Consider the following 21176-nt stretch of genomic DNA (forward strand, 5'->3'; position numbering starts at 1 on the left):
AAAATAGAGAGATCGATTTATATGGGAGCTGTATCGGGCTATAGACCGATTCAGACTATAATAAACACGTATGTTAATGGTCATGAGAGAATCCGTCGTACAAAATTTCAGGCAAATCGGATAATAATTGCGACCTCTAGAGGCTCAAGAAGTCAAGACCCCAGATCGGTTTATATGGCAGCTATATCAGGTCATGAACCGATTTGAACCTTATTTGACACAGTTGTTGAAAGTAAAAATAAAATACGTCATGCAAAATTTCAGCCAAATCGGATAGGAATAGCGCCCTCTAGAAGCTCAAGAAGTCAGGACCCCAGATCGGTTTATATGGCAGCTATATCAGGTTATGAACCGATTTAAACCATACTTGGCACAATTGTTGGATATTATAACAAAATACGTCGTGCAAAATTTCATTCCAATCGGATAAGAATTGCGCACTCTAGAGGCTCAAGAAGTCAAGACCCAAGATCGGTTTATATGGCAGCTATATCAGGTTATGAACCGATTTGAACCATACTTGGCACAGTTGTTGGATATAATAACGAAACACGTCGTGCAAAATTTCATGTCAATCGGATAAGAATTACGCACTCTAGAGGCTCAAGAAGTCAAGACCCAAGATCGGTTTATATGGCAGCTATATCAGGTTATGAACCGATTTGAACCATACTTGGCACAGTTGTTGGGTATCATAACAAAACACGACGTGCAAAATTTCATTCCAATCGGATAAGAATTGCGCACTTTACAGGCTCAAGAAGTCAAGACCCAAGATCGGTTTATATGGCAGCTATATCAAAACATGGACCGATATGGCCCATTTACAATACCAACCGACCTACACTAATAAGAAGTATTTGTGCAAAATTTCAAGCGGCTAGCTTTACTCCTTCGGAAGTTAGCGTGCTTTCGACAGACAGACGGACGGACGGACGGACGGACAGACGGACGGACATGGCTAGATCGACATAAAATGTCACGACGATCAAGAATATATATACTTTATGGGGTCTCAGACGAATATTTCGAGTAGTTACAAACAGAATGACGAAATTAGTATACCCCCCATCTTATGGTGGAGGGTATAAAAAGAAAAACAAAACTTTATAAAATTAAAGAAATAAAAGAGAGTTAATTTCGGCGTGGATCGCATCTAAATAACTCTTGTTATGACTTTTCATACAAGGCAATCGGTTTATATAAAGGGTGATCGGTTTATATTCATGATGAAATGTCAAAGCATACTGAGCATCTTTCTCTTTGACACCATGTCTGAAATCCCACGTGATCTGTCAAATACTAATGCATGAAAATCCTAACCTCAAAAAAATCACCCTTTAGAAGCTATATGAAGTCATGAACGGGAGCTATATTAGGTTATGGACCGATTTGGATCATATTTACCATGGAAGTTGGAAGTCGTAACAAAGCACCACATGCAAAATTTCAACCAAACCGGATAATAAGAATTGTTATGCTATTGGAGCTATATCATAGTAGTAGTCTTTCTGGAAATTTTCAGCCAAATCGAATAAGAATTGTGTCCTTAAGGGGCTCAAGAAATAATATCGGGAGATCGGTTTATATAGGACCTGCATCAGGCTATAGATCGATTCAGACCATATTTGATACGTATGTTAAAGATCATGGGAGAAGCCGTTGTACAAAGCGTCCTCTAGACGCTTAAGAAGTAAAGATCCCAGATCGGATTATATGGCAGCTATGTCAGGTTATGGACCGATTTCAGCCATACTAAGCTCAGTCGTTGGAAGTCATAACAAAACACTTCATGCAAAATTTCAGCCACATCGGATGAGAATTGCGCCTTTTAGTGGCTTAAGAAGTCAAAATCCAATATCGGTTTATATGGCAGCTATATGCAAGCTAAATCGGGCAAAAATTGTGGTTTCCAGGAGCTCAAGAAGTCAAATTGGGAGATCGGTTTATATGTGACAAAGGTCTGCGCAAGACCATTCGTTTCTGCTTTCAAGGCACACTAACACCTTAGAGTATTTCAAGAACTGAACTCTTCGTTTAAAAATATAACAATGTATGGGACAACTGAGAACTGAGTAAAACAGATAAAAAGACACTAAGATAATGAGATGAGTGAATGCCTAAAATAATCCCTTCAGCAAAAAGAATGATTGATTCGGGTTTCAGTGAGTGCATGTTATACAATGCATGTTTTCGGGTACATTTTGCTTCAGATAAAGTCCTATTTTTCCTGTCGTCTGCTTTCATAGTACGAAATTCGTACGAAGGCAACGTGTTTGATTTGGCAAAAGCATGGATTAACACACACATGCCTAGTTTTTACAAACGATTTGTGTGATCAGTTCATCTATTGAAAATCACGAGACGCTTTCATATACAGCGAGTACAGCTAGTAACTTCTCATAACTCACTGTAGCGGCGATGAATTCCAGATAAAAATACTCCCAAGTACAGCAACTTCTTCGTTTTACCCTATCTTCAGTGTCTCGCTCTTCAGTAGTCTTGAAATACAACATCATGTGGGTTCAGTGTTCACGAGTTCAGCAAAAACAGTCACCAATGAATGGCTTTGTGCAGGCCTTTGATATGGGAGCTATATTAGGTTATGGATCGATTTGACACAGTTGTTGGAGGTCATAACAAAATACTGCCTAAAAAATTTTAGCCAAATCCGTTAAGAAAGTTCATCGCGCGCTTCTTTTTCTTCAGCGAGGAAGCTCATTTTTGGCGCAATGGGCATGTAAATAAGCAGATTTTGGTTATCGATTTTGGAGTGAAGATCAGCCAGAAGCATTGCATGAGCTACCACACAGTTTGGTGTGGTTTATGGGCTGGTGGCATCATTGGACCGCACTTCTTTAAAGATGATGCGAATCGTTGCGTAACTGTGAATAGTGAGCGCTACCGTGAAATGATATCCAACTTTTTTTTGGTCAAAATACAAGAGCTTGACTTACATGACATGTGGTTTCAACAAGACTTAGCCCCATGCACGCGTAACAATGGACTTATTGAGAGGCGAGTTTGGTGAACATTTTATTTCCCGTTCGGGACCGGTCAATTGGTGCGTAGATCGTGCTATTTAACGCTTTTAGACTATTTTTTGTGGAGCTATGTTAAAGCGAATGCCTATATAGACCAACCAGATTCAATTGACGCATTGGAAGACAACCTTGAAGCATTTATTCGTGAGATACAGGCCGAAATGTTGGAAAGACTATGCTAAAACTGGACTAAGCGGATGGATAATTTGAGGCGCAGTCAGCGGTCGAACGCGTAAAGCTACTAAACTAAATTTTCCATGAACTAAATTTCCCATGAACTAAATTTCCCATGAACTTAATTTCCCATTCTCTCATATCAATGAGTGCAGTCCGATTAAAATTTAAGCTCAATGATAAGGAGCCTCCTTTTTTACGCCGTGTCCCAATGGCGTGCTGCATAGCGACACCACTAAGTAGCCAGCATTAGTAAGGGGACAACGACCGCTGAAGTAAACGCCGGGATTTGAACTCAGGCGTTCGGCCTCACAGGCGGATATGTTAACCTCTGCGCTACGGTGGTCTCGACACGTAAAGCTAGCCGCTTGAAATTTTGCACAGGTACCATATATTGATGTAGGTCGTTGGGGATTGCAATTGATATTTAGATATAAATTGTTTTCATGGGAGCTATATCTAAATTGAGATTTAGATATAGCTCCCATAAAAACGGATCTCCCGGTTGGACTTCTTGAGCCCCTGGAAGCCTCAAGTTTTGCCCGATTTGGCTGAAATTTTGCATGTATATAATGATGTGGTGAGTTAGCAGGCATGCTGATAGCAAGGTTTCACCTGGAACAATAGTCCTGAGAAGGCCACGAAATATCTCTTAAATGTACTGGACAGGAAGTAGATTGACCTTGGCGAGGCATCCTTAAGAATTAGACGGAGGTTCAGGACTCAGACACGATAAGAAGGTTTCATTGGACATGATAAAGGGCTAAGCATCATACGACAGACGAGTCGTATTGAGGACACAACTCCTCACCACGGGGAAATCGTCTACGACTCTTGGACGAGCTCGTCCGCGATCAGAAGATTCGTGGAAGATTATTCGGCGATCAAAAATGTTTGCAGGGGTTACGAAAAAATTGGCTCAGGCAATGTGTTGTAGCCAAAATGGTTTGTGGAGGTAGTGATCCTCGTCAACCATATTCCGGTATATAGGACCAAACTCCGTGAGAATATTATGGCCTTTTCTTATTTAAAGGCGCATAAGGCAAGCGTTAACTAATCTTCTATGTGTATAGAATTGGGTCGAAATCGGTTTAGATTTTCATATAGCTCTTATATATATGTTCGTTAGATATTCAGTAGTATTTCAATAATGTGGTCAATTTTCTTTACGGTTCTTTGGCAATTTGAAACATGACTGTTAATAGTTTTGTAGTGAATTTTATGAAAATCTGTTCAGAAAAAGCTATAGTTCTCATGTATATGCATTGCTCGATTTGCAATAATAGAGCCCAAGTCACTAAAATTTTGCAAGAATTTTTGCTAAATTGGGTACAGATTGTTTTATTATCCATCCGAATACCTATGCCGATGTGTAACGAAATCGGTTCAGAATTAGATAAAGCATTCATATATTAATATCGCCATATTGATATCCGCATCGGCCGAATTTTGCTTGTTTTGTTTCCTAATATTCGGCCGTTAGTCATTGTAGGGATAAGATATTTGGAAAGAGAATCGATTTAATACTATCATCCTGGCATCAAAGTGCTACGGGAAGATACATCGCGGAAGCGTGCGTTATCATGGGCGAAATCCGGGATCTTTTTTCTTTCAGGAACTGGAGGAGTTAAAAATCTAGATAAATCCTTTATACTGTCATCAAGGGGTTACATTTATAAAGCTTGCGTTACCAGCGGCGATAGCCTTTGAAGCACCCACATTTTGGTAGAACGAATTACGATAGAGCAATTATGGAGGCTTTGGCAGATACCTAGACATTTAATGTCTGGTATCATCTTCTTTCAACCTTAAATTAACCTATGTCATTTCAACAAAGCTACTTAAATTTAAAGATAAGATCCTTATTTTGAAGCCTTTGTCCTTTCGCTCAAAATAATTTCCTTCTTCGGTCAAGAAAAACATTTTGAATTTTTAGTACTCTTTCTTGATGGGAATATAAAAAATTAAATTTAAATTTCTTTAAACAGGAGTTTACTCTTCTTGATGGGAGTAAATTTAAATTAATTTCGGCAGGGGTTTAATATTCAATAAGAATAATGTTTTAAGACATTTTTGTTTGATTTTTTTAATTCCTGCGTTATTGCGCATTTTCATCCCTTTCAATATTGAGCCAAATCATTTTAATGGAGTTAGGGAGTTTTTCAAAGGATTTCCTTTTGGCAAAAGGGGTTTGCAACTTACCATTTCTAGCACTTGAAGTGGCCGTTTGACTCAAGCTTGCACCACTACCCACCACAGTGGAGGAATTGTTGGTATTGGATCCTGAAGACGATTGAGTAGTTACTGTAGATTTCTGCTCATCGTCCAATACAACCACCGGCACTGCCGTAACCAATTTATAATCGGGTAATTGAACTGAAATAAAATCAAACAAATTGATATGGAGGTATGAATAAAAATGCCTCTGCCATTATTATCACTGCTTTATGCCATGCGATTGCTTATAACATGTTGGAGAGCTAGCTGTTATGGGCATCTCCCTATGGTTTGCCATTATCAGTTCAATTTAAAATCTCATCATCAGTGAACGTGCTGGTTGCATTTGTAGAAAAATCGACTGAATAATGCTTAAGAGAATTATTTTAATTTTTTGTTGTACTATGCCAACAATAATTGGCCAAAAATCGGCATTTATCGAAAATCAGGTGGAAAATTTTATGGCCAAAGTGCAACGGCAACAATTTCATGAGGCTGAACTGATTTTGAGAAATATAACGAATATCAATGAGATTTATGCAATAAGCCATCAACTGTTGGAGTGGGAGACAAGCGGGGAAGAAGGCAGAAATGCAAGCATGGTGAAAATTTGGTCATGGCAAAAAATCAATGATTTGAAATATAAATGGTATGAAAAGCTTGAGTGGCCCCAAGTGCTGGAGATGGTGAAGGGGTTGAAGCTCTTGGAGGAGGATGTTTTAATGGAACAGAAAAAATTTCAAGAATTGTTAAGGGATATGGAATTTACAATGATGAACAAATGTGCTGAGTCTTTTAAAATGTTGATAGTAAATAAAAATAGCCTACAACTTAAACACATGGATGACGCTTTGAGCTCTTTAAGTTGTAATGTTATACAAAAAACTGCTAGCAGGTGTATTGAAAAGGCATATGGTTTAATTTTCCATTCTAAACTTTTGAAACGTCTGGATTTAAATTTGTCTGCAAAAAATTTTAAAGCATTTCTTTACGTGGAATTTTATAAAAAACTCCGACTACAGAAAGCCTTAAATCCCGATTTAGTATACAAAATGGCTTTAAGCTTGCGTTTGCTTTTGAGCAGAAAAAATATTTCGCGAAATTCTTTGTCCAACCTAGAGCTTATCAATGTAAAGCAATCCTTACCCCATGATATAACCCTACTCACCTTTGCCCATTTTTTGTGTCTAAAATCCCCTCAAACTTATAAATATCTGCAAACCTCGAATACCTTTCAACTAAGTTTTGACCTCGATTCCACAGCCTTATGGCAGAGTCATGTCTTTGATCAAAAACTAATTTTGGAAAATTCTTTTAGCCATCATTTCATATATGTCGATTTCTCAAATTCCTCAAAAGACCATTTTTTGTATGAATTCCATTTGAAGCCATTGCAAACAAATCATTTTGTCTTGGAAAATATGCTAACGCGTCAATTTCTATGCTTGAAGAGCAACACCACCAAGCGTCTCCAGTGGCTACATCAAATGGAGGGAAATTTTCAAAACAGTACCGGCGAAAATTGTTGTTTGTGGTTGATAAATGACTGTTCCGGTTTGAAACGTTTTTTAGCGAATGAAATGTAATTGTTAAGGTCTCAATAATTTGAATAAATTTTTGTTGGCATATTTGCATTTGTTTGCGTGCGTTTTACTTAAACCACAATCACGTCGGACAGGATTGTTGGCTATGCAATGATTGAAGGTAGGATATGCTGGTGGGAAAATGATTTTGAGGGTATTTGATGGGCCGGTTGGTTGGTTATGCCAAACATGCAAACCAATTTGGTTCAACCAAAATTGGCAAATAATCAATGTCATGCATAATGAACGAAGCTGAAATAATTTCATTAAAAAAAGGTTTATAAGCTTCACATGTTTTCAAAGCAGATTTCGATGTAGAAACTACAACGGAATGTTTTGAAGTAATTTAGGTTAGGTTGAAAAGAGGGTGCGGATATTAATCCGCCTAATGCCACTATGTACATACACCTAAATTAGTAATCGGCTTGTTGTGCGCTATAAAATCTAACAAGTAAAAGTGTGCTAAGTTCGGCCGGGCCGAATCTTGGGAACCCATCACCATGAATTCTGCTAAAATATGGTAGCTATATCTGGCTATTGACCGATTTGGACCGTATTTGGCACAATTGTTGAGGGTCATAACAGAATACTATATGCAAAATTTTAGCTTAATCGGATATAAATCGCGGCTTGCAAGGGCTCAAGAAGTAAAATTGGTAGATCGGTTTATATGGGAGCTATATCATGTTCTTGGCCGATTTGGACCGTACTTAGCACAGTTGGTTGAAGTTATAACAGAACACTATGTGCCAAATTTTAGCCAAATCGGACAAAAATTGCGGCTTCCAGGGGATCAAGAAGTCAAATCGGGAGATCGGTTTATATGGGAGCTATATCCAAATATGAACCGATATGGCCCATTTGCAATTCCCAACAACCCAAATCAATATTAAGTATCTGTGCAAAATTTCATGCGGGTAGCTTTACCCGTTCGACCGCTATCGTGATTTCGACAGACGGACGGAAGGACGGACCTGGATAGTTCGACTCATAATGGTGAGACGATCAAAATATATATACTTTATGGGTCCTAGATCAATATTTCGAGGTGTTACAAACGGGATAACAAGATTAGTATACCTCGATCCTATGGTCATTGGTATAAAATGTAACATCGAAAAAGAAAATTTTAAGTTAGGAATTCCGTGCTATCTATTGGGTTGCCCAAAAAGTAATTGTATTTTTTAAAAGAAAGTGCACTTTTAATAAAACTTAGAATGAACTTTAATCAAATATACTTTTTTTACACTTTTTTTCTAAAGCAAGCTAAAAGTAACAGCTGATAACTGACAGAAGAAAGAATGCAATTACAGAGTCACAGGCTGTGAAAAAATTTTTCAACGCCGACTATATGAAAAATCCGCAATTACTTTTTGGGCAACCCAATACAAAATCCTTAATTGTTTTCCATAAAACTACCCTAAGTTTGTTCATGTCTGGTATCGGGACCCCACCTAAGTACCGGTTAGCCGCGAAAGCCGGGCAATGACATAGTAAATACTCCAACGTCTCATCATCTTCCCCACATACCCCTACACATGCTATCACTTGCCGAACCGATTTCGTATAAGTGAGCTCGTAGTCTTATGTGTTGAGTTATGACACCAAAAGCTATACTGACCTCCTTCTTATTTTCTATCAGTAATAGCCTCGTTCTCTCACAATCCGGATCACCCCATAGGATTTTCGCCGCCCTACCGTCTGCTTCGCTGTTCCACAGTGTGACATGAGCGTTTTTCGCCCACGCCCTTAAATCGGAATGCGTTGATCTGAAAAGCTTTGGTTAACCATGTTTATCGACGGCAATCCTCTGGCTTTCACTGCCAAATAGTCTGCCCTTTCATTCGCCTTTACTCCGTTATGGCCCGGCACCCAAACGATGCGGATTGTGCCATCCTCAAAGAAGGCGTTAATCTCTTTCTTTCACTCCAAGACTGTCCGTGACTTACCGTCCCGGTTGTTACTGCCCTTATGGCCATTTTACTGTCCGAAAAGATGTTCACACTCGACGTCCTGCATTCCGTGATCGCCCGGATTTTTGTCTGCAGGACCGTATTAAGGTAAGGCAATCTAAAACAGATCTTAGTCCTCGGGTTCTCAATGTAGACCCTCAGGGCTACTGTGTCCCCTAGCTTTAATCCATCTAATTTTGATATAACTGCCTCTAAATTAGATCGATTTTCTATATTGAAAACTAATTTATTCAATGCTAGCTGGCCCAGTGTGCTCCACTCCATCCTAAGGTGACTTTTTGAAATTGAATGCTTCTTTAAATGTTACCGGATCTACATTACTTTACTTGTGCAAATATATTGTATTTCAAATATAATAGTTTCAAAGTTCTACAGATCCTTTCTAGATCTACCTTTTTTCTAAATTTGTAGGTATGATCCGTTCTTTACTATCAAATTTCCTTAATTTGAGTCCCATATTATCCTCAAGCGCCCGTAAATCCGCGGTTGTTCCCAATTTCGGACATCAGATGCCTACATTACTCCCAAAGTCTTATGTTGTTTCGATCGTTCTGCATGAGCGTTTGGGGATATTAAGAGGACCTCAGACATATGGTCCCTAATATTCGCATTTTGCTTTCAAAGCTCTTTCATTTAAGTCCCTACTGGCCCAGCCGAACTACTGTCTAAAATTGATATCTGATTCGTACTCCTCTTCCAATGACATTTCATTTGAACCCCATATTGTCTCGATCGGCCGACATGTTCTCTTGATGATAATTTGGTGGCCTACCACGCTTGTTTAGGAAGCCAAATTTTTACTTTACTCCCAAATAGAGTTTTCAATAAAGTCCTATACTTCCCCGATCAGCATACTCTTCCTTTTGTGGGGCTTTTAGGAGAGGTGACAAATTTGGATATCAGATTCATATCTTTCCTATCGGCCCATGTTTTCGTTTGATGGGCTTTTGGGGGGTGAGGTGGCCGATTTAAGACAATGCGGCAAATAATGATATCAGATTCGTATTTTGCTCTCAAATAACTTTAATTTGAGTTACGCATTGTCCCGATAGGTGTCCGTGTCCGTTTGAGGGGATTTTGAAGTGATTTTTGGCCCCCAGAGGTCTACCCAATTTTTTTTATATATGTTTCGTATTGTACTCCACATTCATACCTTTGATTTGAGTCCCATATTGTTCCCATCTGTCCGCTTTTAATTTTCGGTAGTGCTTTCGGAATAAGGGAAAGGCTTCGTCCCGTTCCCATATCAAATCAGTAAGGAAGGCAAAAGTCGGGCGGCGGAGTCGTGAGCGTCTCGTGTGTCGCTTGAGTCGTAAGTGCCGCGTGAGTCGTGATTATCGTTGTGAGCATGATTTCACTCACTCACGCTCACGAACGAAGAATTTTAATTCAATCACGGTCACGGACGATCAAGTAATTGGATTTGGATCTCACTCACGAACCACGTGATTCACGCCGTGCCACGACAACTCACGACTCATGTGTACACCTATAGTGTGAAAAAAGGAAACTTGGTCAATTGCTTTTACTATATGTAAGGCAATTGGCCAGTTCATAGCGAACTATGCAAAGCGAACAATCACTTGCAGACATCAGATTGGATCTTCATGATCTAGAGCGAGATGATCAGCCCTGCCAATGAATGATTCTATCAAGCGGAGTACCTATGCAGGTTTAAATAGCATTCATGATAAAAGGATAGCAGAAGCAGTAAACAACTACTAGGTTTTTTTTTGGTGCTGGATATAAAAAATAATAAAAAATTAAAATAGATTTTTCAAACTTACCATTGGCCCCCATAAAGGAGGATTCCTTGGTATTCAAGCCATTTGATGTAATTGAAACACTGGGAGAAGCACAATTTTGCCGATTGTGATTGATGGCGTTATTGGCCTTTTCATATATACAACTACTCGATGAAGAGGAATTCTTTTGCAGATGACCCAAAAGCCCTCTCATACTATTTGGTCCTTGAGCATACTTTTGATATTGACCAGCCGTGTTGCCAACTCCACCATTACTATGAACGGTTGTATGATCAATATTGGAACTACTGCCACCATAATTGATCAATAAGGAATTGGCTTTATGACCAAATAGATGGACACTAGCAGGACGTTGTTGCTGCAGCACTGCATCGTTCAGTGAGACCACCGACAGTGCCGAAGGTGTTTGTCTGCCACTTTGGTTGACAACATTGGCCATATGCTGATAGGCATTTCCCGTAGCACTTGAGGTGGGACATTGTTGCGTTGTTAGATGGTGAAATGTTTCTTTGCTCTTAGGTGTGGGCGGCGCTGTAGACGACGAGGTTGGGGGTGATGTGGCATTGTTGGGCGGCAAACCGCTTGTACTGAGATTGGTGCAGCTTAAAATCATAACGGGCGAATTATCGTGCAGATCCGGCAAAGACGAGGATATCGTTGAGGAGCCACTTATGGTTTTCGTAAACTTTGAAGCACATGTTGCGACGGGTGAATGATGCGTATAGGTCTCAGTGGCAGTGGAGTTTTGTTGTGATGCTGTGGCAGAACTAAAAGTATCTATGGATTTGCGCGTTTTAAATAGGCGCATACTTGAAATGGGTATTGAAAAAGTTCGTTGCGAACTTCAACAACATAAGACAGTGTATGGATTGCCTCCTTTAGCTGATGGTGTTTTAAGGTAACTAGATCTTTAAATGGCAATAGTAGCAATGATAAGCTGCAAAGAAAAGAAGAAGGGAAAAAAGTTTGAAAATATTTCAAGGAAAATATAAAATTTTGTTGAACATAAAAATGTGTTAAAATGCTACAGATTGTTGTGTATATAAGGGTGTAACAATATAAAAAATCAAACATTGAAAATATTTAAAAGAAAATATGAAATAAATTGGTATAGTAAGAAGACATAATATACAAATCATACTTTTTTAAAACCCTCCACCATGGCGAGTGGAGTATTTTAATTTCATCATTCCTTACACCTCGAAGTATTGACCCAAGGCCTATAAAGAGTATAAGTTCTTGAACGTAAAGACATTTGGAGACATCCCTCTGTCAGCCGGTAAGTTCCTATCTTTTACAAAACATAACTATCGTTGGAACGAATAAGGCTAGCCGATCGAAACTTTGCAATAATGTTTCTAATGTATGGAGAACATTTGGGATAGTAAGAGGCGACATGGGTCAAATTATAAATATTGGCATCTTCAGTTTCTGGAAAGTTTGATTAGGCAAAACTTCTTCTAGTTTTGTTCGCTCTGTAATAAATTTCAATATTTACATATTAAATATTTCCTGATCTTATATTTTCTTTCTTATTGTTGCAACATTTACTCCCATACGGCCTAATGTATATTCGATAATTTGCATAATAATTATGTTGCAATTAACTGGCAATTTATTGATTGGCAGACACAACATTCTGGTAGATAATTATATTGTAATGCCACATGACATTTAAAGTATTCGTTCGTTGGTACGTTTATTTGTTGACTTGTTTCTACTACTTGGCTTTTGTAGTAGACAAGAAACCTTAGACAAACACCTCAATTGATTGTTTAGTTTGTAAGTTAGGCAGTTGTTGTGTTTGATTGTTTGTTTACCCTATAACTATGGGCTATTACTTACATTTATGATGCTAATATTGAGACCAGGGGCGTCTTAGGTCAAAATAGATTGGGCTTTTGGAAGAGAGACATGGTAAATGTTTAATTTGTGTCTTGTAGCAATTATGGAATTTTAATACTGGCGAGAACATTGGCGACATTTATAAGGAATTCAGCCATGTAAAACTACTCTACAAAGCAGTTTCGTTCTGCGTAGCCCGTTAGAACTTAGCTTAAACAAGTTAAAAGTTGTTAAGTTCGGCCGGGCAGAACTTTGGATACAAACCACCTCGGGTTTATATGTAAACCACATTTCGTCAAAATCCGGTGAAAAATGCATACCTTATGCCCCATACCATGCCCCTATATCGAAATATGTTCCAATTTGGCCAAATACTAATAAGTACAAGTAATTGTTCAATTGTGTATAACAAAATATTTGTCTTTTAGTAGCTATATGTAAAAATAAACCTATCTGAACCATGGCCTAGCTTGGACAATATTCGCTTACAGCTAACTAAATTACCCATGAACATTCCATTAAGGAACTGGGAATACTTCTCTCATATCAATGAGAGCAGTCCGATTTAAGTTTAAGCTGAATTAAAAGGGGCCTCCTTTTTTATGCCGAGTCCGAACGGAGTGCCGCTTAGCGACACCACTTGGTAGAGAAGTTTTAACATGGCAAGATACCTTACAAATCTACCCAGCATAAGTAAGGGGATAACCACCGTTGAACATTTGGTTGATGTTTGCCGGGATTCGAACCAGACGTTCGGTGTCATAGGCGATATCCCTAAAAGCTGATATACCTATAATTCGCGTACACCTTATATACCTATAATTCACCCGATTAAACGTCAAGAGTATATAAAAAGTGCACAGTTTTTATTAGATTTTTACGAAATTTCAAACAATAAATTGTTCAATAATCCTTAACACTCATGCGCCATATGCTCTAGATACGACCATACTTTGATATAGCGCCCATATAGACTATTCTCTCGACTTAACACCTTGGGTTCAAATGTGAAAATGCGCATTCAACAAATAATACACCCCTGTTTTAATATCTTTAACATCTGTAAACAAAGTCCTACTCAAACAAGTACAATTAGTCCAAAGAATTTCTCAACAATTTTATACATATGTTCGTTTTATGTTTGTTGTTGGTTTTTTCTGTTTTTTGAAATTTACAAATGCAGGTGTTAACTGCAAATAACAATAACTCAATGTACAATACTACATGTCAGACACATTAGGTCGTGGTAAGAGGTACAATCTTTAAATATGGTAAAACCAAATGAGATAAAATCTGATCGAACTCTGCCTGTTTTTACGGGAATAGAAAGAAATCAGGCTAAAATGTATGCTTCTAGTGCCTCATTGTGTGATCGGTTGAAAGGGTGTTTGATATCTTATGGATCAGAATTTTCCATATACGATGTGGGTGTTGTAGGTTATAGGTTTACTCTTACTTTACTAACCACATTTGATCCATCACGCACAATTTTGAGGATTTGAGAATATGATATTTAATATTGGGTCCAATTACCTAGAGAACCGTCCCAAGTCCAAAACCACCCAAAAGTACCGCAAAAAGCCAAGGTGATCAAGATCGGTCGATCGGGGCAATATGGGACTCAAATGAAAGGTTTTCGGGAGTAGAATACAAATATGGTGTCAAAATTGCATATAAATACCTAGGGCGTCGACACAAAAGTATCGCTCAAAATAAAAAGTGAACCGATCGAGACAATATAGAAAAGGTATGAGTATGACTATGATATTAAAAATTGGATCCAATATCTAGAGAGCTGTCCCAAGCCCAAAACTGCCCAACATCAAAATGAATGTATTCGGGAAAAGAATAGGAATATGATGTCAAAAATTTAATCCAAGTACATAGCGGGCCGCCCAAGTCCAAAACCGCACCAAAAGTACATTCCAAAATCAAAAGTGGACCGATTGGGATAATATGGGACTCCAATGAAAGGCATTCGAGAGTAGAGTACAAATATGATTAATGAGTATTAAAAATTGGGTGTAAATACCAAGAGGACCTGCCCAAAACCAAACTCGCCCTAAGTGGGCATATTAGACGATTACAATAGTGTGGGACTCAAATAAAAGATAATCGGGAGTAGATTACGAATACGAAAAGAATAGGAATATGATGTCAAAAATTTAATCCAAGTACATAGCGGGCCGCCCAATCCCAAAACCCCACCAAAAGTACATTCCAAAATCAAAAGTGGACCGATTTGGATAATATGGGACTCCAATGAAAGGCATTCGAAAGTAGAGTACGAATATGATTATTGAGTATTAAAAATTGGGTATAATTACCAAGAGGATCCGCCCAAAACCAAACTCGTCCTAAGTGGGCATATTAGACGATTATAATAATGTGGGACTCAAATAAAAGATAATCGGGAGTAGATTACGAATATAGTATTAAAAATGAGGTTTAAGTGATACGACGTTGCCTACCCTTCAAATCAACTCCCAATAAGGCGCAATAGATCACTTCGGCTACATCTAGTAGGAATATATTCAGGAATATAGCTTTTTATACCCACCACCATAGATTGGGGGTGTACTAACCTCTTTATTCCGTTTGTAATACCATGAAATATTGAACTGCGACCACATAAAGAGTACATTCTGGATCGTCTTGACATTAAAAGTCGATCTAGCCAAGTCCCTCCATCCCCCCCGTCTGTCGAAATTACGATTACGATAGCGGTCGACCGATTTAAATGTTGCACAGAGACTTCTAATTGATGTAGGTCATTGGGGTTTGTAAATGGGTCATATAGGTTCAGATTTGGAAATAGCTCCCATATAAAGCCGCAATTGTTATCTGATTTGTCTAAAATTTTGCACCGCTCGTTTTGTTATGACTTCCAAACTGGTCGAAAACTGGCGATAACCTGATATAGTCCCAAAATAAACCGATTTACCGATTTGATATTTTAAGCCCCCAGGATCCGAAATTTTTATCCGATTTGGCTGAAAATCGGGTTTTAACCTGATATAGTTCCCATAAAAACCGATTTCCCGATTAGTCTTATACGGCCACTACAAACTTCAATTTGTGCCTGATTTCCAGCAATTTGGTACGTAAAACAAAATTTTTGCAAAATCTATGCTGGTGGTTCTTAAGATTCGGTGCGGCCGAACTTAGTAAATTTGTACTTGTTCTCTTTTATGATTAAATATTGTGGGATTATTTGACTGATAGTGGATTTACTTGGCCAAGGCTCTATTATCCTAATGAAATTTGAGAAACATTTCCATTCCATGTAAACTTCCAACTACTGGTTATCCTCACTCTACCAAAGACAGATACTTTTTTCCTTGTGCTACCCTACCTCGTAGTATATGTTACCAACACACTTTTTTCTATAAGGTGCGTTCTTCATTGATTTTTCTGCCAGAAGTTTGTTCGTTCGTTCGTCTTACAGACAATCTAATGAGTTTTTAATAACTTCTTTTATTTTTGGGTTAAAATCGATTGATTGACATATTGTTTGGGTGTGGTGTGGTTGAATCTGCAATTGTGTATGCTAATTTTGTGAGAATGGGTAAGAGGAGGGAAAAATGTTTTAAAAATATTTGGGGTTTTCCTTAAACTTAAAAAGCAATTTGTGGTTTTATGGCCATTATTGTTTGCAAATTTTTAAAGGCAAGCTACAAAATTGTTCTGATTTTTGAATGTTGAACATGAAAGTGAAATATAAAACAAAACCAATCACTTGATGGAAAGTAAAATAACATATGTACTTAGAAGTAGGGATTTACTTTTTCCCTATAATTAAATAAAACTTTTAACTGCAAGTGAATATCATTTCTTTCTATAAACTACATAATTACTTGAACTTAAATTTCGTTCATAATTTATTCATTCTTACTTTACATAAGTAATTCCCCTAGTGATTATTGCAGACCCCAAATTTTAATTTACTTCTGCCTTATGGAAAAAGAAAAATTTCTTCCGGTTTTTCTCCTTCAATTTCTTTCTTTGAAAAAAGAAAGTATCTACAGTAACTCTACTCTGTTTGCAAAAAACAGTAAAAACATGTTTATTGGCTTTAATATGCATAAAATGTAAGGCACCAGTGTTAATTCGCATAAATACAAATTACAGGCGACCGTTACAGTTTCTACGATTTGAAATTGTTTCAACCACAACAAACTGTAAAGCTTTCCTCATAGTTTGCGGTGCAATAGAAAAAGCAAATAAATGGACGAAAAAATTATCAGCTATGGCTATGGCACTTTTGTTTTTCTACAATTTGTTTTATTTCATTTTCCACGCCAGATAACTAAAGTGAAAATTTGCCATTTTCCATTTGTAATTTTCTTCCTCAAAAGTTTTTTTTCCCACTATTTTGATTTGATTTTGTGGTTTTAACTAAGACCAAACTAAACAGTGAGTGAGTGAGTCTGGGGTCCGGTCTTGATGAAGCAGAGTTTCAAGTGAGACCAACCAAATGGTCAATAAACAAATTATTGGCACTTTTTAAAATGTTTGGCGATATGGGAATCATGGGCAATTTATTAGACTTACTATCGCGTGTGTAAGTTGTATGGAAGAGGGTATAAATTAACCATTTAGCTTAAGCAATTTTTCTATAGGCAATAAATGATTTGGCGTTTGCATCTCGTAGTTTGTTGTAAAATGCTAAAAACAATTTGCACGGACTTTTATAGGTTTTTATACCCTCCACTATAGGATGGGGGTATACTATTTTCATCATTCTGTTTGTAGCACCTCGAAATATTCATCTGAGAAAGTATATATAATCTGGATCGTCGTGACATTTTATGTCGATCTGGCCATATCCGTCCGTCTGCCCGTCCGTCCGTCTGTCTGTCGAAAGCATTCTAACTTTCGAAGGAGTAAAGCTAGCCGCTTGAAATTTTGCACAAATACTTCTTATTAGTGTAGATCGGTTGGGATGGTAAATGGATCATATCGGTCCATGTTTTGATATAGCTCCCCTATAAACCCATCTTGGGTATTGACTTCTTGAACCTCTAGAGGGCGTAATTCTTATCCGATCGGAATGAAATTTTTCACTACGTGTTTTGTTATGATAACCAACAACTGTGCCAAGTATGGTTCAAATCGGTCGATAACCTGATATATTGGGTTGCCCAAAAAGTAATTGCGGATTTTTCATATAGTCGGCGTTGACAAATTTTTTCACAGCTTGTGACTCTGTAATTGCATTCTTTCTCCTGTCAGTTATCAGCTGTTACTTTTAGCTTGCTTTAGAAAAAAAGTGTAAAAAAAGTATATTTGATTAAAGTTCATTCTAAGTTTTATTAAAAATGCATTTACTTTTTTTTAAAAAATCCGCAACTACTTTTTGGGCAACCCAATAGGTGCCATATAAACCGATTTTGGGTCTTGACTTCATGAGCCTCTAAAGAGCGCAATTCTTGTCCAATTAGAATGACATTTTGCACTACGCGTTCTATTATGATATCCAACAACTGTGCCAAGTATGGTTAAAATCGGTCCATAACCTGATATAGCTGCCATATAAACCGATCTTAGGTCTTGACTTCTTGAGCCTCTAGACGGCGCAATTCTTATCCGATTGGAATTAAATTTTGCACGACATGTTTTCTATGACTTCCAACAAATGTGCGAATTTAGGTTCAAATCGTTCGATAACCTGATATAGCTGCCATATAAACCGATCTTGAATCTTGACTTCTTGAGTCACTAGAGGGTGCAATACTTATCCCATTTGAATGAAATTTTGCACGAAGTATTTTGTTGTGATATCTTACAACTGTGCCAAGTATGGATCAAATCGGTACATAACCTGATATAGCTGTCATATAAACCGACCTGGGGACTTAACTTCTTGAGCTTCTAGAGGGCGCAATTCCTATCCGATTTGGCTGAAATTTTGCATGGGGTATTTTATTATCACTTTCAACAACTGTTGCGAATAAGGTTCAAATCGGTTTATAACCTGATATAGATGCCATTAAAACCCATCTGCGATCTAGACTTTTGAGCCTCTGGAGGTCGCAATTATTATCCGATTAGCCTGAAATTTTGTAAGACAGATCCCCTTATGACCATCAACATACGTGTTTATTATGGTCTGAATCGGTCTATAGCCTGATACAGCTCCCACATAAATCGATCTCTCTATTTTACTTCTTGAACCCCCAGAGGTCCCAATTCTTATTCGAATTGGCCGACATTTTACACAGGTCTCCAACATATAATTTAATTGTGGTCCGAACCGGATCATATCTTGATATCGCTCTAATAGGAGAGCATTTCTTTTCCTTTATCCTTTTTTGCCTAAGAAAAGATGCCGGGAAAAGAACTCGACAAATGCAATCCATGTTGGACGGTATATAAGATTCGACCCGGCCGAACTTAGCATGTTTTTACTTGTTTTAGATGGTTACGAGGTCTTGGAACAATACTTGTATGTTACAAAAGGCATAAGTAGATTAGTATGATGAAGGCTAAGCTAATAAAACGATTGCTTATTGAAAACTATATATTTCTATGCACTTTCCTCTCAAAAGCATTTGCATTACGGCCAATGATGTATTTCGACTAGCAGCTTGAAATGATAAAAATCCTTTAATGGGATGCTGGTGCCAGCGGAAATATGCGTAACCCATTATTCTAATTATGAGCTTTTAGTTTATAGCCTTTAATTGTACTTCGCATACATAAAAATCTCAATTTTCAATTAATTAAAAGCCCATAAAAAAATCCTTCTAAAGTGCTCTGCCAACTTCCCTTCAGAACTAGCAACTACTTGGCTGCCGTTACAGCACTAACAGCAAGAGCAACATTTTGCAAACTTCCAGAAGCTATTTTAAATGTCTTAAGGCATTTATCAATTATAGAACGAGATATAATGAAAATTCCTTTAACATGAGACACGAGACTCCATGGCAAGCAAGCAGCTACAACTAAAGCCAACCTAAAAGCCAGCTCAACTCTAGAATCCACATCTGACGGTATAAAGCAAACCAAAGAGAACCGCGCGCATAAAAACTGAGATACAAATTCCAAACATAAATTGCCAACCAGTAAAATACCAATCAAGACCAGACAACCAACTAAACGTAGCCGAAACAAAAGAGGACAAAAACCTAAAGAAAAAAAATACAACAGAAAACAACAAAAACTTAAATAAAATAATAATAAATAGTGGGCAAGAAAATTGGGCAACGACTACAAACTGCAACATAAATAAATAGACGCCCGATAAAAAGCCGGCTATTTTCAGTTATTTCTTATTTAAACCAGGCGAAAAAGGAAGCCCAAGGGAAAATTCTTGCACACTCACAAACGCACACCAAAAAGGGAGGGTCCAGGCCAAATTTAAACGCCTACAATTGTCGGTAAACACAGCGAGAAATGATGTTGAACAAATCATTGTTAATACTATTTCGTAGAAGAGACGACTAAAATTGTTGGGCAACAATTGAAAATGCATTATAATATGCCGAGGCGAAATTTGGATAACCATCACCTCGATATCTATAGTAACCACATTGGGTCAAAATTCGATAAAAAAAATGCACCATTTGTAAACCCATGGAAGCTATATCGATCTGCTCTAAATAATACAACTCATACAACTCACTGCTCTAAATTTCAGCCAAATCGGGTAATAAATTCCAATTTTAGGGTCTACGACCTTAAATGGGGAGACCGATCTGAATTATGTTCGATATGGATATCGAGGGGATTAACACATTTCACTTTGCTAGATTTCAGCAAATTGGATGATAATTGCATTATGGCAGCTATATCAAAATAAGAGCTTTCCGATCGGATACCTGAGACGACACTTGAGATCGAGTGCTAGGCACTGCTGACAGCGGCACAGCCTTGGATTGATGGAACCCTGGTATTGCTATCTGGAAGATTATGCTACCCAGATGGGAACCCAGGGACTAAGATCTATTTAAGACTGCCTGACCATAAAACGGTTCTGCTGGCGGGCGATCACGCAATGCGTGAGGTGGTATTAACGCGAGGGCGTAGAGTGCAGATAGAACATCTTTACGAACAGTAAATTGGCCATCAGGGCAATAACAACCTAGACGGTAAGGTCAGGAACAATCTTAGGGTGTAGGAAGGAGATCCACGCCTTCTCTAAGGATGGCATGATCCGCATCATTTGGGTGCCGGGTCATAGCGGAGTAAGGGGTATTGAGGGCAACGCAATCCGAGGTTGGGGCGTGGAAACGAACATGTTACACTGTGGAACAGCGAAACGGTTGGTAAGACGACGAAAATCTTATGGGGAGACCCGAGTGGTGAGAAGACACGGCTATTACTGAAAGGAAGTAAGAAGGAGGTCAGTATAGGTTTTGGTCTCATAACCGGATACCTTGGACTATGAGCTCATTTATGCAAAATCGGCGCTGCAAGTGCTAGCATGTGTAGGGCGTGAAGGGGAGATGATGATACGTTGGAGCATAGCCCGTCTTTCGCGGCTAACAGACACCGGTACTTAGGTGGAGACACAATACCGGAGATGAACCAAGTTAGGGGCGTGGTATGGAAAACAATTGAGGATTTTGA

General features: G+C 38.2%; 1 protein-coding gene across 8 annotated transcripts in view; it reads right to left on the reverse strand.

Annotated features, from left to right (window-relative positions):
- LOC106096378 (serine-rich adhesin for platelets) overlaps positions 1–21176 on the reverse strand; it is a 276685-nt gene that overhangs the window by 47144 nt on the left and 208365 nt on the right. For 7 of the 8 annotated variants that reach the window (XM_013264098.2, XM_013264096.2, XM_013264095.2 and 4 more), the window contains exons 5-6: positions 10779–11694; positions 5421–5594 (exon numbers count right to left, since the gene is read on the reverse strand). In XM_013264098.2, coding sequence (XP_013119552.1) covers positions 5421–5594; positions 10779–11565 — 961 coding nt within the window. In that variant the 5' untranslated portion in view covers positions 11566–11694. The remainder of the gene's footprint in view (positions 1–5420; positions 5595–10778; positions 11695–21176) is intronic. The other variant, XM_013264094.2, reaches the window with a different exon arrangement.

This window comes from Stomoxys calcitrans, chromosome 5, assembly GCF_963082655.1.
Source record: "Stomoxys calcitrans chromosome 5, idStoCalc2.1, whole genome shotgun sequence".
NCBI lineage: Eukaryota > Metazoa > Arthropoda > Insecta > Diptera > Muscidae > Stomoxys > Stomoxys calcitrans.